The sequence below is a fragment of the Lepisma saccharinum genome, chromosome 20 (assembly GCF_977018435.1).
Source record: "Lepisma saccharinum chromosome 20, izLepSacc3.1, whole genome shotgun sequence".
Taxonomy (NCBI): Eukaryota; Metazoa; Arthropoda; class Insecta; order Zygentoma; family Lepismatidae; genus Lepisma; species Lepisma saccharinum.
In genome coordinates, this window is record NC_139248.1 from 42,914,518 (window position 1) to 42,931,863 (window position 17,346).

Below are 17,346 nucleotides of genomic sequence, written 5' to 3' on the forward strand. Positions count from 1 at the left end.
GGTTGCTTTATAAGATATAGTGATTCGAAAATGAAGACATTGACGACAGCAGAACATCCGGGGCCTCAGAGAAGTGCTAGCTCGGTTCGAGGGCCGAAGAGATCAAGGCCTCTCTCTCTCTTTCTCTCTCTCTCTCTCTCTCTCTAAAGTGAATATTTCATCAGTACCGGATATTAAACTGCATAGATCAACTGAAAATCAAAGTTTTGAGTGATGATTTAGTTTTGCCAGAACTAAACTTCGTATATGCAGTCTGAGAATTTCATGATATAAAAAAATACTTTTGTTTAAGCCTACTGGGTTCGAAACACATTCAAACACTTAACTACCATAAAGAGACAGCCGAAAATTTTATGAATGTCGAGAAGAGAAAGCAATGTAGACATTTTAGGCGGAAATTGCACGCTCTACCAGGACCCAAATCAGGACTCTACCAACTGAGCCACCTAGTCATCCTTGACTTCAACCGATTTTTCGTTACAATGTCTACATAGTACATGTCCTGTGTATATCAAATCGTAAGGTGTTGCCTGTATAGTGAACAAGCACAGAAAATATAGGAGAGAAGAAAACTGAGGAGCATTATCACCGGTTGAGGATATTTTTTTCTGTAGTCAACAAGAGCTACTACTTCAAGATGACAATGACAGTGGCCTAATAAGGGAGATTTCACACCATGTCGCCTGAAGATTAGGTTTGTGCGGCCTTTTGTGTCGCTACGGTGTGAAACGTTGCTGTTGATTGGCCCATTCCTATCGACATGTATCGCGTGTCCCTTCGGTCTGAAACCTTCCTAAGTCTTGAAAATCCAAGTCACAAGGATGGAAAATTAGGGTCTTGTTAAGGTTAGGTGGGAAGGCAGGCAGACGACAGCACCCTAAAGGATCATATTCAAACCTGCTGGAAGAACGCATCTTACTTCAATCTCCAATACGATGAAAAAAAAAACTTCTGGTGAGTTCATTTTAAAAAATGTGTCCGAGATAAAGAGAGGCGTGCCCAGGATTTTCGGAAGGGAGAGGGGTTACGCATACTATTGTTGGTGGTCAGTCCTGATTTTGCCATTTTTTCACTGTCTTTGACGTTCCTCTTTTTTTTTTTTTTAAAAAAAAAAGGAATACTGGGTCAAATGGGGTTATTACCTCACCAACCCTCCCTTGGGCACGTCACTGGAGATAAATGAGTAAGCATTTGATCATACTGGGAGACGAAACATTAGATGTGTTGGGAACGAAAGGGTTTTCATTATGCGTTAATTGTTTAGTGATCCACCTGTATTCGAGAAGACTTCCTTTGTTTCGTGCCGATATATAACAAGACTACGGAAGCTGTGACAGGCATTTTTGAACACTTGTGAGTGCTAAGGCCTGAATCTGAACAATTTGGTGGGTTTCGGCTTTTATAAGAGCTGAAAAAATGGGAGGACAAGACACGTTAGTGGTGTTCAGGCTCGAATCAGAGATAAATATTCGAGAGCTGTCTGCGTCCAATTCGCAACCCACAATTTGGATCTCGCGTTGTCGAGTGGATTGTCCATCCCGTGCATCCATCGTAAAAACACTCAAAGATACTATAGATGTTTTTATACCTGATGAGAAGAAATGGACAAACACACATACTGAGATGGTTCCGGCACACATTATTAATGCATGGAAACAGAGGAGTCGAGTGGTAAAAAATGTTCCGATTTCACGTTCTGATTAAAATGATAGCCTTACAGTGGCAACGATTTAAGGGATAGTTGCTCCCCATTTTTTATTTTTCTGCTTCAAAATTTTCTGCCTCTTAATGTTAAGCCTTGGCTACCAAGAGAAAGTAAACTTTCCTTGCAACGCCCTCCGCACCCCCCTTCCCCCCGCCCCGTTTTGGAACCCAATTGCCACGACTGGTCTTAAACATACAATTGTGAGGTTCTTACTATACCCCTTAAAAAAAATGGTGTTGAGCCCCCCCCGAAAAGAATTCCTGGATACGTGCCTGTCACAGTTAGAATAAAGCTTTTATAGATAGAACTCCCCAAAGGAACAAAAATGTAGGAGAAATGTGACTACCTTAAAAGCAGAATTGAAATAGGTCATGAAGTCTGCCTCAGGAGTAAAATAATATGTTCTCAAGGGAAATAATGTTGCTGAAAATCTTGAAATAATTTGCATCACATATGTTGATTTGTGTTAATACTCCCTCTGTGCCATAATTATAGTCCGGTATGCCAAAATGGTAGGACAGGAATGACAGACGAAGAGGCAGATGGAAAGCACAATTTGTACTGATCCTTGAGAAATAAAGTTGTATGACTCATTCCCGTGTTTCATGCTCTTCTTCTGTATACATCAATGTCACAGTTTGAATATCGGACAATTATTACGACACAACAAACAAAAATGTACCGGACAATAATTATGGGACAGAGGGAGTATTTGTTAACATACAAATATGGAAGATAGTACCAATACAAGTTCCTTTAGTGTAATGACTGGCAAGCCAAGCCTATTGAAAACATCACCTTTTGGCAGAAAAATGAAAGTCTGGACAAAACATAGATCTGAACTAAAGATACACAATACAGAAGTTATTCGCGGCCAAAGCATTAACTGTTAAAGACAACAATATTTAACCATTATTTAATGCCTACTCGTATTTTCTCAAATATTTAAGGAGGCCTTATTTAGCGTTTCTTAAAATTAGTAGTTTTTTTTTTTTATATATTTTGATGATTTGTTTCTGCATGAAGTTTAAATCACATGTTAGTAAGCTATCTGTTATGAAATAAGTGAAATATCTTCCAAACAAGTTATATCATGATAATGTAATAGGTGAATATCAATAATAATAATATAACATTTAAAAGATTATGTAGCGTTTACATGGGTAATATTGCAACAAACTAAAAGAGATCTCAGGTTTCGTTTTTGTCTGAGACTCTGAGAGGTGTCATGTACCATTTTATTTATTTGGCAGTTTTCCAGTTGTGTTTTTTTTTCATTTTGTGTTGATAAAGGTAAAAAGGAAGATTAGAAGGATTTCAGCACTCACCTACTTGGATAACTAGTGAACAAATGAGCACTTGAATATCAAATAACACTTGCTATGATAGGCGTTGATACCTAATGCTGTCGCGACAAGCAAAGGAGAAATTAAACAAGAGATAAGAGGTTTGTGGATTATCTCTCTTCAACTCACCTTCCAACTTTATCATTTCGCAGAACTTTATAGGCGCAGCATTTTGCCTTGTGTGTGCTCCAGTGTTCCTCCTGGTGGTTCTCTGCGCAGTATGCTGCCCCTCCGCAGGCATCGCACAGCTTGCTTGCTGGTTGACTACACACGGCGCACTTCTCGCCTCCCTTAGCAGGCACCTAAAATGATTTCATGTGAAGCATGTGTTTTTTCAGTATCGTTATATGTATTCGAATTCGAAACATAGTATATTTTAAATCACATACCAAAAATGAAAACTCTATTAAGATGTATTTAATTCGTATCGTATGAAGCTTAGACGTTAGATATTTTTTCATGGTAGTTCTCAAAATTATTCAGGCCAAAATCCCTTATTTACATACTAACCCTCATCGTTCTCTTGCTTTCACATACTATTACTCCATCGCTCCTTTCAGACCAATCCGTTCCCCTACGTCTGTTCCATGTACAACAAGCTTCACAGCTCTCTAATCATATTCTGTAAAAATGAGATGTGATAACACAATTCAGAGCAGTAACATATGAAACAAGCGACCAAGCCCATGGAGTTGTCGACTCAATCTGGCTACAAACGTTTCGGATTCGAGTACCGCTGGACAGGCCCGTAGCAAGATGTAGGCTAAGGGGGCTAAAGCCTTGGCCGCCATCATTCAAGGCTGTTTTTTTCTTTTATTATTATTATTATTATTATTTCAGTCAGAAATATACACTTGGCAGAGGTAAACAGAGAAGGAAAACATGCAAGGCTTCACTTGACCCTTGTTCCCATTGAAGATTTTCAAGTCATGAAGTGACCCCTAGATACTTCCTGTTGAGAGGGTCACCACGTGCAAATGTACTCGGTACATGACGTTCTCTGTTCGACCACTTCACGAAAAAATCTTTATCATATATTTTTGGATTTATGAGGTTGATACGTACGGAGTTACAGACTTACCCTGTATATAGGTATATATTTTACATTATGCTCACTTATTGACACTCTCAACTTGGCATGAAACTTACGCCGAAATATTTTTCTCTGCGATTCCTTTTTGAAAAATAAAATCCTGGCTACGTCGTGTCGCTAATATTTTTGTTAGTTTTGTGAAATTGTTGCCATTCGCCGACTTTACAGAATTTTTAAATATAACATATTATTTTAAATGAGTTTTCTTTTGTTTCCTCATTTCAAAATTTCTAGAATTAAAATATCGCAAACCATGGCATAAGAAGAAAATATCAAAGGATGCACATAAAATGTGGATGCTTGATAGCGAGGGCGGGCGCCAAACCACAATCCTGCCTGGGGCGCCAAAGTATTTATCTACTGAGCAGCCGATGGACATAGTTGTTTCTTTTTAGTAGCTATCGTTTTATTAATGTAATCCAGTCCCCTTCGACTTTATCGTCGCTACTAGCCAAAAGTGCAAGAAATGCGATGCAATACAGGAAAAGATACAAAAGACAACAAGAAAATGTAAAATGAGATGTAAGGAGAAACTACAAAAGCATTCTCAGAACAACATGCTTCTTCCAGGTATTCCATAAGTGTGAGATCTCACTAACTTTAAAAAATAAAGCAAAAACCGCATTCAAACTTTTTCCTGCTGCTTTTCAAACCGTTCTGGAATTTGTTTCGTTCAAACCTTGGGAATCGTAAATAAACATTTAAACAACAGAACATTTGCAGTGCCTCGACGCTGTCTCTATATCTCTTACATCCTCAAATGATGTGGGGGAATCCTAGTTATCAAGTTTATCAATAACGGCAAAGCCGAGCGCATTAAATGATCGATTTATCATCATTTCACCACCGAAGTTTCAAGGATCGAGTCCTGGCCAGGGTGTATGTATAGTTGAGTGTCCAGTCATCAGTTTCATGTTATCATAACTCATCTTCATCGTAGAAATTAGCCAAAATTGGCAGAAAAGCGACTCTACAGTAAACAACAAAAATCAATAACGACGGATTACAATTAAATAGAGGAAACTGGAACACACTGCATGTGATATTTATATCATTGATACATTGCACATCAAATCAATCTTTCAAGTATTGGAGTTCAGGAAGTATTTTTTTTAACTGAACAGGTTGTTTATTTTCAGTATTTTTCACATCTGAGTAAATAAATATCTGAAGATAAATTTACTTGATACTCCACTTGAATAATTTATATTACCATTCTCATTTGTGAACATTTACGATTTGCTGTTTGTATTATTTAGCGTCGCTTTTCTTCCACTTTTAGGTACGAGACGATGAGGGTGCTGAGTGATGATAAGAAATTGATGAAAGGACACTCACAATGAACACCCATGCGATACCCAGGACGGGATTCAAACTCCGAATCCCTGGTATCGCAGTGCTCAGTGCAAACCACTCTGCCACGAAGGTTGACATGAAGTGAACATGTACGAGAGAAAAACATGGACATGAATATGCAACTAGAATAAGTAGAACTATCAGTCAACAGTGCTATTTCAAAATTCATATTTTAGTACTGAATTTTTATTACTTTTTACATCTACTACTATTAAGAGTACGTCATAGTTGCTATATTTATGAGCATATTGTAGTATAATCATTATATTTTAATCGATTTAAGAGCAAATCACGTCTTCAAAATACAAATTTTATAATTCATGCGAAATTGGTGTCCCTCTTTCCCAATACCTAGGCCCTGATTATGTAATTGCTTCGCACTTGTTATTTTAAGATTCCAAATGTCATTCTTATGTGGGATTAAAAAGTTTGTTTTCAGTCCGATTCATGCTCAGAGAAGTCAAGGAAATGATTACAGTTTAAAGTGAAATCTCAACCACTATGAATCCCCAGTGGAAATCAAACCCGATACCCCTTGAATACACGACCACGTTGTCATCTTCACTCCCGATTTTATTCTATACTGCTGGACAATGAAAACCGGACACTTTAATATTTGACATCTGAATTGCAATAACAGCTCGCAGGTATATTACAGAATGTTCGGCAGATCATGTAGTACCATATGCACCATTCATAGGCTCGGACTTTGTTTATGCATTCGTAATTAATTCAGTTTCTGCAACATTTAGTTAGCCCTTGTACCAGAGCTTTTATCGACCCATTGCGTTATCACAAAAAATGCAAGTGTCCGGTTTTTTTTTGTCCAGCAGTATATTTTAAGCTCTTCAATGAAGAAGTCATTTAATGGCGAGGTGGTTAATTAACAAACAAAAAATGTTAAGTGGGTTACGTCAGCTGTTAAGTTAAAATCAGACACGATGAATAACAACTATTGATATTTCAGCAACAAGACTTCAACAGATGTATGACATAAAATAAAGTCCATGTCAGTATTATCAAGACTGCCTCTAAAACCAAAACGTTTCCCATGGCTACAAGTTTGCCCAGTGGTTAGTTTATTCATTTCGTATTCCAAGACGTTCAAATTCCAGGCAAGGCATGGATATTTCTTTGTTTGTTTCCTCTGTTTCAACCAAAGAGCGTTCTATAATACGCTCTTTGTCTTTGGTTTCAAAAACGTTCGTTACCAATCGTCACAATTAACTAGAAGAAGAACGTAGAAGAACGACGTTAATATAAATCAAAACATGAGACTTTACGAAGCCTGAACACATATTAGGGTCAAAGAAGGCTACCATGTTGAAGGTGTCACATGCTAGTTAGCTTTGCAGTGGTTAAAGTGCACAAATAATATTGGTACAAACAAGAGAATCAAGTGCAAGTGGCGTACTTACCAAATCAGGTAGGTGTGGCTTCATTTCAACACTGTCAAGCTTAACTAGAAAAAGTATGTTAACTTAACACCAAGATGAATCCTTAAATCAAACAGTTGGTCGTGGAAGCTTTTTATAAGCTGCTACAGAATGACTAGAACTTTCGAGGAAGCACACGGCCAAGACAAGGGAGTTCCTGTACATTCTAGAAGTCTTTTTTTAGTCCACGTGTGCTGGTCGGGAATGTCAGATACAAGTTACTGAAGGAGAGATAGTTTCTAAGCGGTGGCGTTGGGCACAGGGCTATTTTTAAGTTTGAACGTGTGCTGCTACTTAGGAGTGTTGCGCATTGTAGATTGATTCGTGAACAGGCTTTCTGGTTCCATTGCCAAGTGAGAATGAGCATTTTTAGTGTCGGTAAGCTTCATAGATAAGTGCAGCCCTACATATGCGTGAAGAGCGGGATCAGAGGAATAGAATGAGAAAATACCATTCTGCATAGATAGATGTGGGTGGATTCATAAACCCAGGGACCATCAATTAGTCACATGCGGTTCATACATCTGCCTGTCTTTACATAGTGTTGCCCACAGTTGAGAAGTAACGCAATTATCGCGTTACCTTTTGGATATTTGCAGTGACCCCATCTTTTGAAATAAGATTGAGTGAGCTGAACTCAGAGCTTTGTTGTGTAAATTTATACAACATATAACACATGTCATAAGTCCTTACCAGTGCCAGATCTATAAACCGCAAAACCCCGCAGTGCGGGGAAGGGGGGGGGGGGGATGAACAAGACTTAATGGGGACCTTGCCATTTCCTTTCCATGCTCAAATATGTGTATGTAAAACAATTAACGCAGTAATTTGCCCAGCACCGCAGAGACGAAAGGATCACCTAAATTTTGTAAGGTGAAAGAAATTGCTATACATTTAAAGTTGGTTAACATGAGGTGGTTTTCGGTTAATAACTTCTGTTCAATGCTCTATTCCACAAACTGAACATAGATTCCCTTCTAACCGCGAGTTTTTCTTCCCTAGCTCCTTGGTGTGGGACCACTAGTTGAGATTGTGCTGTACTTACATATGAATTAAGGTGAAACGGGTCTTACTAGAAATTCAACACTGCAGAGCAAGGGATGGAAATCCTGTGGACAGAACCAATTTACTTTGGAGGCCCTCAAACCTGATTTGCTTACCTAACCACCATTGCATACTCAATCCAACGCGTGTCGAACTGATAGCAAACAATTACAGAAATATTATGAAAAAGGTATTGGTCCGTGCTGAATTGTTGTCTCTTTAAACAGCTCTCAAAAGCGACCAACCGAAAGTTTTATCTTTACATTATTTTGCATAGTCCTTCTCCGTGGCCGTGCGGTCTAAGGCATCATGCTTTGGGTGGAAGTTGAGGGACGGCATAGGTTCGATCCCGGGTTCAGTCTCCGGGAATTTTCGGCCTGTGTATAGGGCCGGTGGCAACCCACCATCGTGAGGAAATTGGGGAGCTCCGAGTGAGTGAGCGTAATCCGGTCGCGACGTCCTACAACGGCTGGGGGTCGGTCGGGCCGACCACCCGTCCCCCTAGTCTGGCTGCAGATCTCCACGCCCGCCTGGTGGCCCAGCAGTCGGTAGGTAAGCCTTGGCCCAATATTGGGCTATAGGGTTACTATTATTTTGCATAACTTCTATGTGAAAAGTACAATACAATTCCCCCTAACTCTCCAGAGGCATGCCGACCTTCGTGACAGAATGGTGAGCACAGCGTGTTATGACGTCAGGGATACCGGATTCGAATCCCGGCCTTGGCCTGGGTGTTCTTTGTGAGTGTTCTTTCTCATCTAATCATCCCTCATCCTCATTGTTGCGATTTACTGAAAACGTCAGGCAACCGACGCTAAATAACAAAGATAAAATAATTATTTCCAGAGGTTTGTATATACCTATAGCCTATATACGTATACATATACATCCAGACATACACATATAGAAGAAACTGAATTACAGCAAATGTTTTAGTATTTCCTTAACAAGTACGTTAATAACAGTTTGCGGGAGGGCTCAACATTTGTAGACCTGGCACTAGTCCTCAGAATCCATTACTTTCGTAAAAACGATTGACCGCTGATAGAATAAGTAATATAGAACACTGACAAGCAGTGGCTGCAATTGGGTTCCAAAATTGGGGAGTAAGGTGCCAACACTGAGGGGGGGGGCAAGGACAGTTTACTTTCCCTTGGTAGATAAGGTTTACTATACTGCGGGGGCAAAAGTGGTAAAATGTGGGGGCAACTGCCCCTCTTAATGGCCGCCATTGCTGACAAGTATCAAATTAGAGATCTAACAAATTATTTTGACCAGTAATTAGGTTGGGAGAATTTTTTAGATGTATAGTTATGAAACTGTTTGTTTTGTTAAACACGGTGACTTTATTTCTAAAACATAATAACAATACTAGGTAAATTATTGGATGGGCTGGAGCTCCACAGGCTCATATATACTCTGTCCCAGGAATCTCTGGACCGAGCGAACGAAAGTAAGTCTCTGCACAAGTAGTGTCTCCAGAGGGCTCGACCAATGAACACGTGCGAGAGAACAGGATCGAGTGGAGGGGGGGGGGGGTGAGTGACTGCAGCTTCCAGCTGTTTGCATCAGCGTGAACTGCTTGGCTCTCCCACCTCCGTCCTATCCTTCTCCACGTCCTTGCTCTAGATATTCTGGGGGTAGAGTATAGTTGGCGCCACTGGGTATTTGAGTTAGTAACACGTTTCTCTTTAGGTTCTTGAGATACTAACTCGTTATCGAAATTATGGGAGTTAGTTTGCGTTACCTTCAGAACTGGAGAATATATTTGTCAGAACGAAACATGATTTCATGTTTGGTTTACATGTGCATGCAGTAGCGAAGCGTAGTCTTACGAAGGAGGCAAGCAATGTTTCAGTACAACAAAACATGTAGTACAACGACATGCCGAGGGGAAAGATTCAAGGTTTATAGCCTCATTTACCCAGTCGCTGGATTTGTCAAAATATCGTAATAAAGTGACTGTACTAAAAATAAACCATATGATCCGCAAACGTCACATTTACTTTTTTAAAAAAATCCAGGTAACGTTATTCATATGATATTAAACGTTTTGCATATGCGAACTTTCCGCATACGACTAAAGGGAGACGGAATTTCTTACTTACTTATTAGTACCTTTATTTGTTCATTATTATTTAATATGGTCAAACGGTGACCAAACCGATTTAGATAAAAAAAATGGGAATCATTTGTTTATTTTACGCTGCATGATGTAATTTAGTATTTTTGGGCACCCTAAAAACCGCATTGGAGTAACTTAAACACTAAATAAAAAGTTAAACACAAACAATAAAAAAATCATTTCAAAGCAAAGAAACACATGCATAGACGATGTACTCACCACAATAAATTTCAAACTCTTGGTCCATTGGATGCCACCCTTAGTGACGATATTCATACTCCATTCTTCTTTTCTTCTCTAGAAAATGTTTAAGCACACAATCGTAAAATTGTGAGATTCTGCTTTTTCATGTCTCTGTAATGCATTGTGCACGTTATTCAGATCACAGTATCCCTCACTTGACCACACGGAGTTCGTCTTGTGCACGGCGAACAATACGCATGGCCAACAGTACAACCTACTGCGTGCTTCACAACCTGCTAGCCAAATAAACTTGTGGTACAAATTGCTTTGGAAATGTCGCACAAAGCCCCTTGGGCTAACTTGTTTTAAGTCCGGTAAATGCGGTGTTGGTCGACCCCCTTCCACGATTTTCATTTTAACACTTATCTCTCTCGAGCTAAACGAAGCAATTTTCAATTGCTCAATAATACACCCGCACTTCACATCAACCGTTCCTAAATACGCGTTCATTCCGATAAATTCACAGCACAAACACCAAGCAACAAACACTCACACTATCCCACGCGCTTTCCACAACTGCAAATGCAAGCATCCACACAAGATCACTTTGAAAATCTCTGAAACAACAGAAAGTGATACCAACCTATTTCCTTAATTTTATCCGTCACAAAGGAAAGATATATCAGTTTGGAGATAAAAATTACGCGGAGGAATCAGAATCATTTCAGCAGAACGAGTATGTACATTAATATTTAAGTAATAAAGTGTCATTCAATGGCGTGCCCGGGGCGAAAGGGGGGGGGGTGGATGGTAGACATAACCCCCTTTTGGCCCAGTATATCTAAGAAAAAACGTCAAAGGAAGGAAAAGGTGACAAAATGGGGACCGTAAAAAGACCCTGGGAACACCACTTGCGTCATAATAATAGAACTTAAAACATATTCGGGCCTCCCCGATGGCGCAGTGGTAGTGTCGTCGCCTTGTAATCAAGGGGTTCCGGGTTCGATACCCGGTGGAGGCACAAGTGTTTCAGATCCCATTTCAAACTGTAGGTCCAGTCCCGATTAGCCTTACTGTGCATAAAGTGGACTTAAAACAACAAATCAATCAATCAATCATTAAAACATATTCTTGTGCTCATAATATGCAGAATGTATACGATTTACTTCTATGCCATGTACAAATATCAGTAGATAGTTCTTTCTCAGATAGCTTTATTTTCACCCCAAGTTTTATTCAAAAGCAGTCAATTTATTGATTGTAAAATTTGTGAAAGAGCTCACTTGAATTACTGCGTAAATAATTTGGCAGTTGCAAACACTGGTAGCGGTCAACACTTCTGGCGTAATTTGAGCTGGACCGACCAGGAAGCAGGGTGCAGGACCAAGGTCCAATCTTCCCTCCCTCCCTGAGAAAACTCTTCACGGGGGTGCAGAAATTCCACTGCCCCAACTCCCAATGTCAACTTTTTTTACGCGTTTTACATTTCGCGAAATCTAAAATAATTTGTAATATAATATGATATATATGGAATTTAGAACAGTGATAATAACTTCTTTTAGTTATTTTATGACTAACAATTATTATTATATTTGCGATCTTGTTTACGTGTTCATGAAGACAAATATTCGTTACTAGTTTTTGCTGCCAACGTACCCATACATGAATCCTTCTGCTTTCGGTTGAACTCGGCTATTTTCGGGAATCACGCAAGCTCGGAAAGCACAGCTTTTTGTAGAAGCTTTGTGGACGGGTTCCACCAAAATTTCACGCTTCGCCATGTGACTCCTTCGGAGGCCTTATTTTCCCGCAGAACGGCTGCAAGCATTGAGGCTGGTGCTTGCTACAGAGCTGCTGGGGGAGTTTGCGGCAGCATTTTTTCGCGAAATCGAGTGCGATGGAAACTAAATACGGTTAGAACATTAAGTACATTAAATGATATTCGAATTATGCAAGCAGTGCTTGCATTGCTTGTACTATATCTTCGCCACTGTGTGCATGTAAAGTTGCATTGGGAAAACATGCAATGCAGAGAACAGATATGATAGTTGTGTAAACAGTGCATTGTCCTTGACACATTTTCGCTTAAAAACTAATGATTTTTTAAAGTACAAAATTCCCAAACTTACAATTAATAACATTGCAAGTGTTTTCAAAACGTACTTTCCTGATGAGCCAAATTTCTAAATTTTGCCTCTAATTTCTGTTTTTCCAACTAGAAAACTTTTTTTTAGTGTCAATTCTGTGATGCTCAAAATGTAGTATATTTCCAATTTTTTTAAAAAAAATCCCGGACTCCGGACGTTAGAGAAAAGAGAGACATGTTCGGGAAATATTTGTCGTCTGGTAACCCTAGAGGCTAGATTAATCAGAACTATAAGAATTGTATATATTCCCACTGAGAATGGAATCTAGAACACTGATTAGAATGCAAAGGCTTTTGGCAGTACATTACCCTAGACCTGCCTAAGCAAGCGAGCGAGCACGACTAACACATTAACTCATGTAAAAAATATAAATACATAATCCTCGTCAGAAAAGCGAAGTGAAATGAACTCAATCAATCAAAACGAAAAGATTAATAAATTGAGGCAACACCTAAGAAACCAAAACATAAATTATCTAATCAGATCAGAATTCTTCGGAACAATCAATATAATTAGTTGACCTTATATAAAAAAAAAGAACAACACAAGTTTGAAAAGAAAACATATACAAAGACTTTTCATAGTAACACCATCACAAGCGTTACAGGGAACGGCGAGACAATCTACAAAATTACGAACAAAAGACCCAAAATACAGGCGCTGACAAGCAAAGATAGCATAGGAGCAAAATAGGAAGAACCACCAGAGGGCGCTTTCATGATGAAACGCTGCTTCGTTTTCACGGGAAGACAAAAGGCAGCCAAGAGAGAGAGAACAAGACAAATACAAATGCCCGGAAGGAGACTTCAAGATCGGTCTGAAAATTCGTATATATGCTACCAGTCAGTAAAGTAAACTATTGCGGTTCTAAGAAGATTTAACATTGGTTCTAAGTTAGAAACACTTAGTATTCTAAGAACACCCAAACTCATACACAAAAAGAGGTATCGAACTAATACCACCGAAAACTGGACCAAATTTCTATAGACAATTTCATACCTAACGCCCACCTAACCTACCTTCAAGATTCTTATGAACATGTAAAATATCATCACTATGGAATGAAAACTTGTGGAAAACAGCCAGCTGTTGTCTCGGCTCGGTGAGGTTGGTCAGTTGCAGAGAGTCCGTGACGCTTGCGCCGACTCATAAGGCCGGGGCTTCTTATCGGTTCATTTCCGCAGCGACATATGTCAAGACCTTCATTGGTGAGTTTTCCCACAATCCGGAGTGTCATTACAGCCGCGCATACGTGTGCTTATGACGTTGCCCAGCCGCAGCTGTGTTTATCTTTGATTGAAAAGGAAGGTGATTGGTAAATGAGTGTAAGATGAAAGTATATATGAGTGATATACATTGAGAAATGAGTATTTATGTAAAACTGAGACTCGAGAGAGACGACAAGATGGCTGAGAATATGGAAATGATAGAAACAACGCCTGGAAATCCGTCCCTTATTTACGAAGGCCAGCAGTATAGGAAGAAGATGGAGAGCAAGGATAATGAAAGTGCAGTACTTAATGTGTTAAGAAACGTGTTTCCACTGTCACACAAATATCAATACATCGAAATGGACAAACGTGTTGAGTGCGTTCTTTCGAAGTGCAGAAGCTCGGGCGATCTTCGAGGATGCCTTCGAGCATTTGCATACCTACAAGAATTCAAATAACGTTAGTATTGTTGTTGTGCAAGTGTATCGAAATATTGTGTTTATATATACGTAGCTATTACTTGTATAATGTTTGCAAACTGGCACATTTATGTTGCTTCCCATGGGTACATTTACGTAGTACTTGTAGAATGCTTGCAATATTTTAACAATAGTTAATAGGCTGATGCTGATTTACGTATTTTGTGTTGTGGAATAAAATTGATACAAGTAATCCTGCGTAACTTCTTTTGAAATAAGTAAAGAAAAGTCATATTTGACTCTCTGGATAGGTTTAACATTTCAGTGTAAACACAGCTTTGCAACGTCATAAACACACGTTGATTTTATGCACTATGCACCATGTGGCTATAAACACACGTGCGCGCGGCGGTGATGACACTCTGGATTGTGGGAAAACCAGCCAAGGAAGGTCTTGACATATGTCACGGCGGAAATGGACCGATAAGAATCCTCGGCGCAAACGACACGACACCGTTGCAGAATGGTGTTTTTTTTAATCCACAAGGCTGCGTAGTTTTTGGCAGGGAAATCTTTGATGACTGGACCATTAATGGACACGATTGATTTTTCAAATTTTTTTTATTACATAGTTAAGAAATGGTATGCTTTCAATTCAATTTCAATATAATGTTCTTTGAGGGGGTAAGGGGAAAAACATCCTTGGCAAGGATAAAAATAATTTTCTTTGCAGGAGATACATTTTTGTAGGAGGAATCCCCGGCATCTGACCCGTTAATTCGTACGCTGCTAATAACTAAAAATCAATGAACAATAGAGTTATAATAGGTACACTAAAACATAGAAATTAAATAACATGAATTGATATTTATTAATTATCTTAAGAAACCTCAAGTAAGTTATAAACATAACTCAAGCTGCATTTGAGGAGGAATATCTAGCCGAGAGATAGGCCAAGGCCCTTCGAGGGCTGTCGCGCCATGTGTTATTCAATATTATTATTTATATTGCTAGCATCTTTACGCTTGCAAGCACGAATTCACTGGTCACAAAGGAGACGAATCGTTTGGAATATTACTGTACGAAATGTTTGTTGCTTGTATCTTTGGACCCCAAAGGCAGAAACTAGTAGTATTATAACGAAACCATATTAACAAAACAGCTTAGTATATTTATAAGCTCAATACAACTTTTCTCATGTGCAAAAACTGCTTATGAATTGTTGATATGGAATATGCTGCTTGAATACTGTAAAACATCACATAAACTTTCCTAATTCAGACGAATCACAATTTTCAAAGTCTTTTATGTCGAAAGACAGAAATTAAACGCTCTTTTATGACACAACAGAAAATAGGCAAAAACATTAGTAATGTATTTTCCTCAGTTGAAAGATTAAGTTCTAAGACATCATTGTTTTTTTAGAAATGATGAGACTTTAATTTCACAATTACGTAATGTTATAATTTTTCACGATTCAATAAATATTGATCATTTTAAAATGGATTGTACCTACTGATCAGAATACAAATTATTCATAAATTATCACGTAGTTATTTCTAGCAGTTTTCACTAAAATAAACACACATTTAAATTTTTCGAACTAAGTGAATCATACGATGTTTCATGAAAATATCATGTTATGCGACACAATTAAAGTGATGAAGATAATCAAAATCAGCAAAATACAAAAAAAAAAAAAAATCTCTACCGGATTCGATCTTAAAACCTTCAGATTGTGAAGCAAAAAAGCGATAGAGTAAGGTGGAGCAAGACTGCGCAGTTTGAGTTCATAATTTTATATTCAAGCTATGAAACTACAGACACACATGAAAAAAGCAATACACATTGCACTTGGGTTAGGAATCGCTAACACAAATCACAAATAAAGGTTCCTGTTTCATACGAGGTGCAATTTTCATGCCACCACTCGTCACATGTAGAACACTGGATCCAATCCTCTACTGGTGGATCGCTGTACTTCTCATTACAACCTGGGCAATTGTACTCTTTCTTCTGGCTCAACAACGATGTTCCGTTTCTGTTTCTCCTGAACTTTCTTCTTACTCTTCTCAGCCAACGAGACTTCCAAGTTGACTTTGAATGGAGATCGAGTTAACACCTAAGACTGCCTTCCCTTTCGTCGGCTGTGCTGAATATGGAAGTGGTGATATCTGGTTAACGGAAATGTGCCCGTATGATCCAGTATTGTTAACTCCACTTGTTGAAGGTTGCTCACCTGGAGTTTCAGCCAATGCATGAGCAGCATTGGCCTGCTGTGGCACGCCATTGGTGGATGGTCCAGTATTGTTAACCCCACTTGTTAAAGACTGCTCACCTGGAGTTGGAGCTGATACATTTATCACAGTAGAGGGATGAAACTCTTTCTCAGTGAAGATGTCTGGAAAGCTGAATGAACGTGCGCAGTCGTGCCCCGTGCTGCATTCCTGAACAAATCACGTGATGCTGCCCAGCCATTGCACAAAGCAATGGAAACTAATACACAGGTGGACTCGGCATTAACACACTTCTTCTACCCATCAACATCGTAATATTGTATACATTCACAGTGACGTAGTACTCAAAACACATAGCACCAAAATAAATAGCAAACACCCTCAAAATCTTTTCACTTACCTCTCTCAGCACAACGAATTTCAAACGTATCTTCACCACTGTCCACAGCTAGCTACCATCTTGGACGAAGTAACGGTGGCGCAGTGGTGCCAACTGTGTGTGATTTTCACCTCGAAAAACCGGTGCGCAGTCTTACCCGCCGCGCAGTCTTACCCCACCTTACTCTACCACTGGACTAATTTGCCACTAGAATACATGTGAGTTATGAATCGAATATATACTGTTTTTAGGTTTGAACTAGGAATCATAATATACTGCTTTAACAACTTATAATTGCTTTTCAGTTTAAAAACTTGCCATTGCACGTTATTTTGTTTAACGTGTAGCACTAATTGTGTAAGAGATTGGCACAAAACATTCATTCTGCACATCTGAAATGCTGAAGCGTGGCCTCGGATTGCACAGTAGATAGCTTGCATTTCTATCTGAAAATAAGCAATTTCAACCCACTTGAAGTGAAAACCTCTAAATATTTTTAGTAATTACGAACCATAAATGAACTCTCACATCAATATATAAGCATTTCTGTGCTCCATTTCAAATTTTCACTTTGTACTCTTTTTTGATATGTGGATAATGCAACACTTTTATGTCAACTTTCGAGGGTTTCATTCACTTGATCCCACGATTCGTCATCAGATCGC

General features: G+C 39.0%; 1 protein-coding gene across 2 annotated transcripts in view; it reads right to left on the minus strand.

The window, feature by feature from the left end:
* SmydA-3 (SET and MYND domain containing, arthropod-specific, member 3) overlaps nucleotides 1-7,126 on the minus strand; it is a 32,993-nt gene extending 25,867 nt beyond the window's left edge. The window contains exons 1-2 of one of the 2 annotated variants that reach the window (XM_083141425.1): nucleotides 6,919-7,126; nucleotides 3,181-3,353 (exon numbers count right to left, since the gene is read on the minus strand). In XM_083141425.1, coding sequence (XP_082997551.1) covers nucleotides 3,181-3,353; nucleotides 6,919-6,942 — 197 coding nt within the window. In that variant the 5' untranslated portion in view covers nucleotides 6,943-7,126. The remainder of the gene's footprint in view (nucleotides 1-3,180; nucleotides 3,354-6,918) is intronic. The other variant, XM_083141426.1, reaches the window with a different exon arrangement.
* Nucleotides 7,127-17,346: the final 10,220 nt, after the last annotated feature.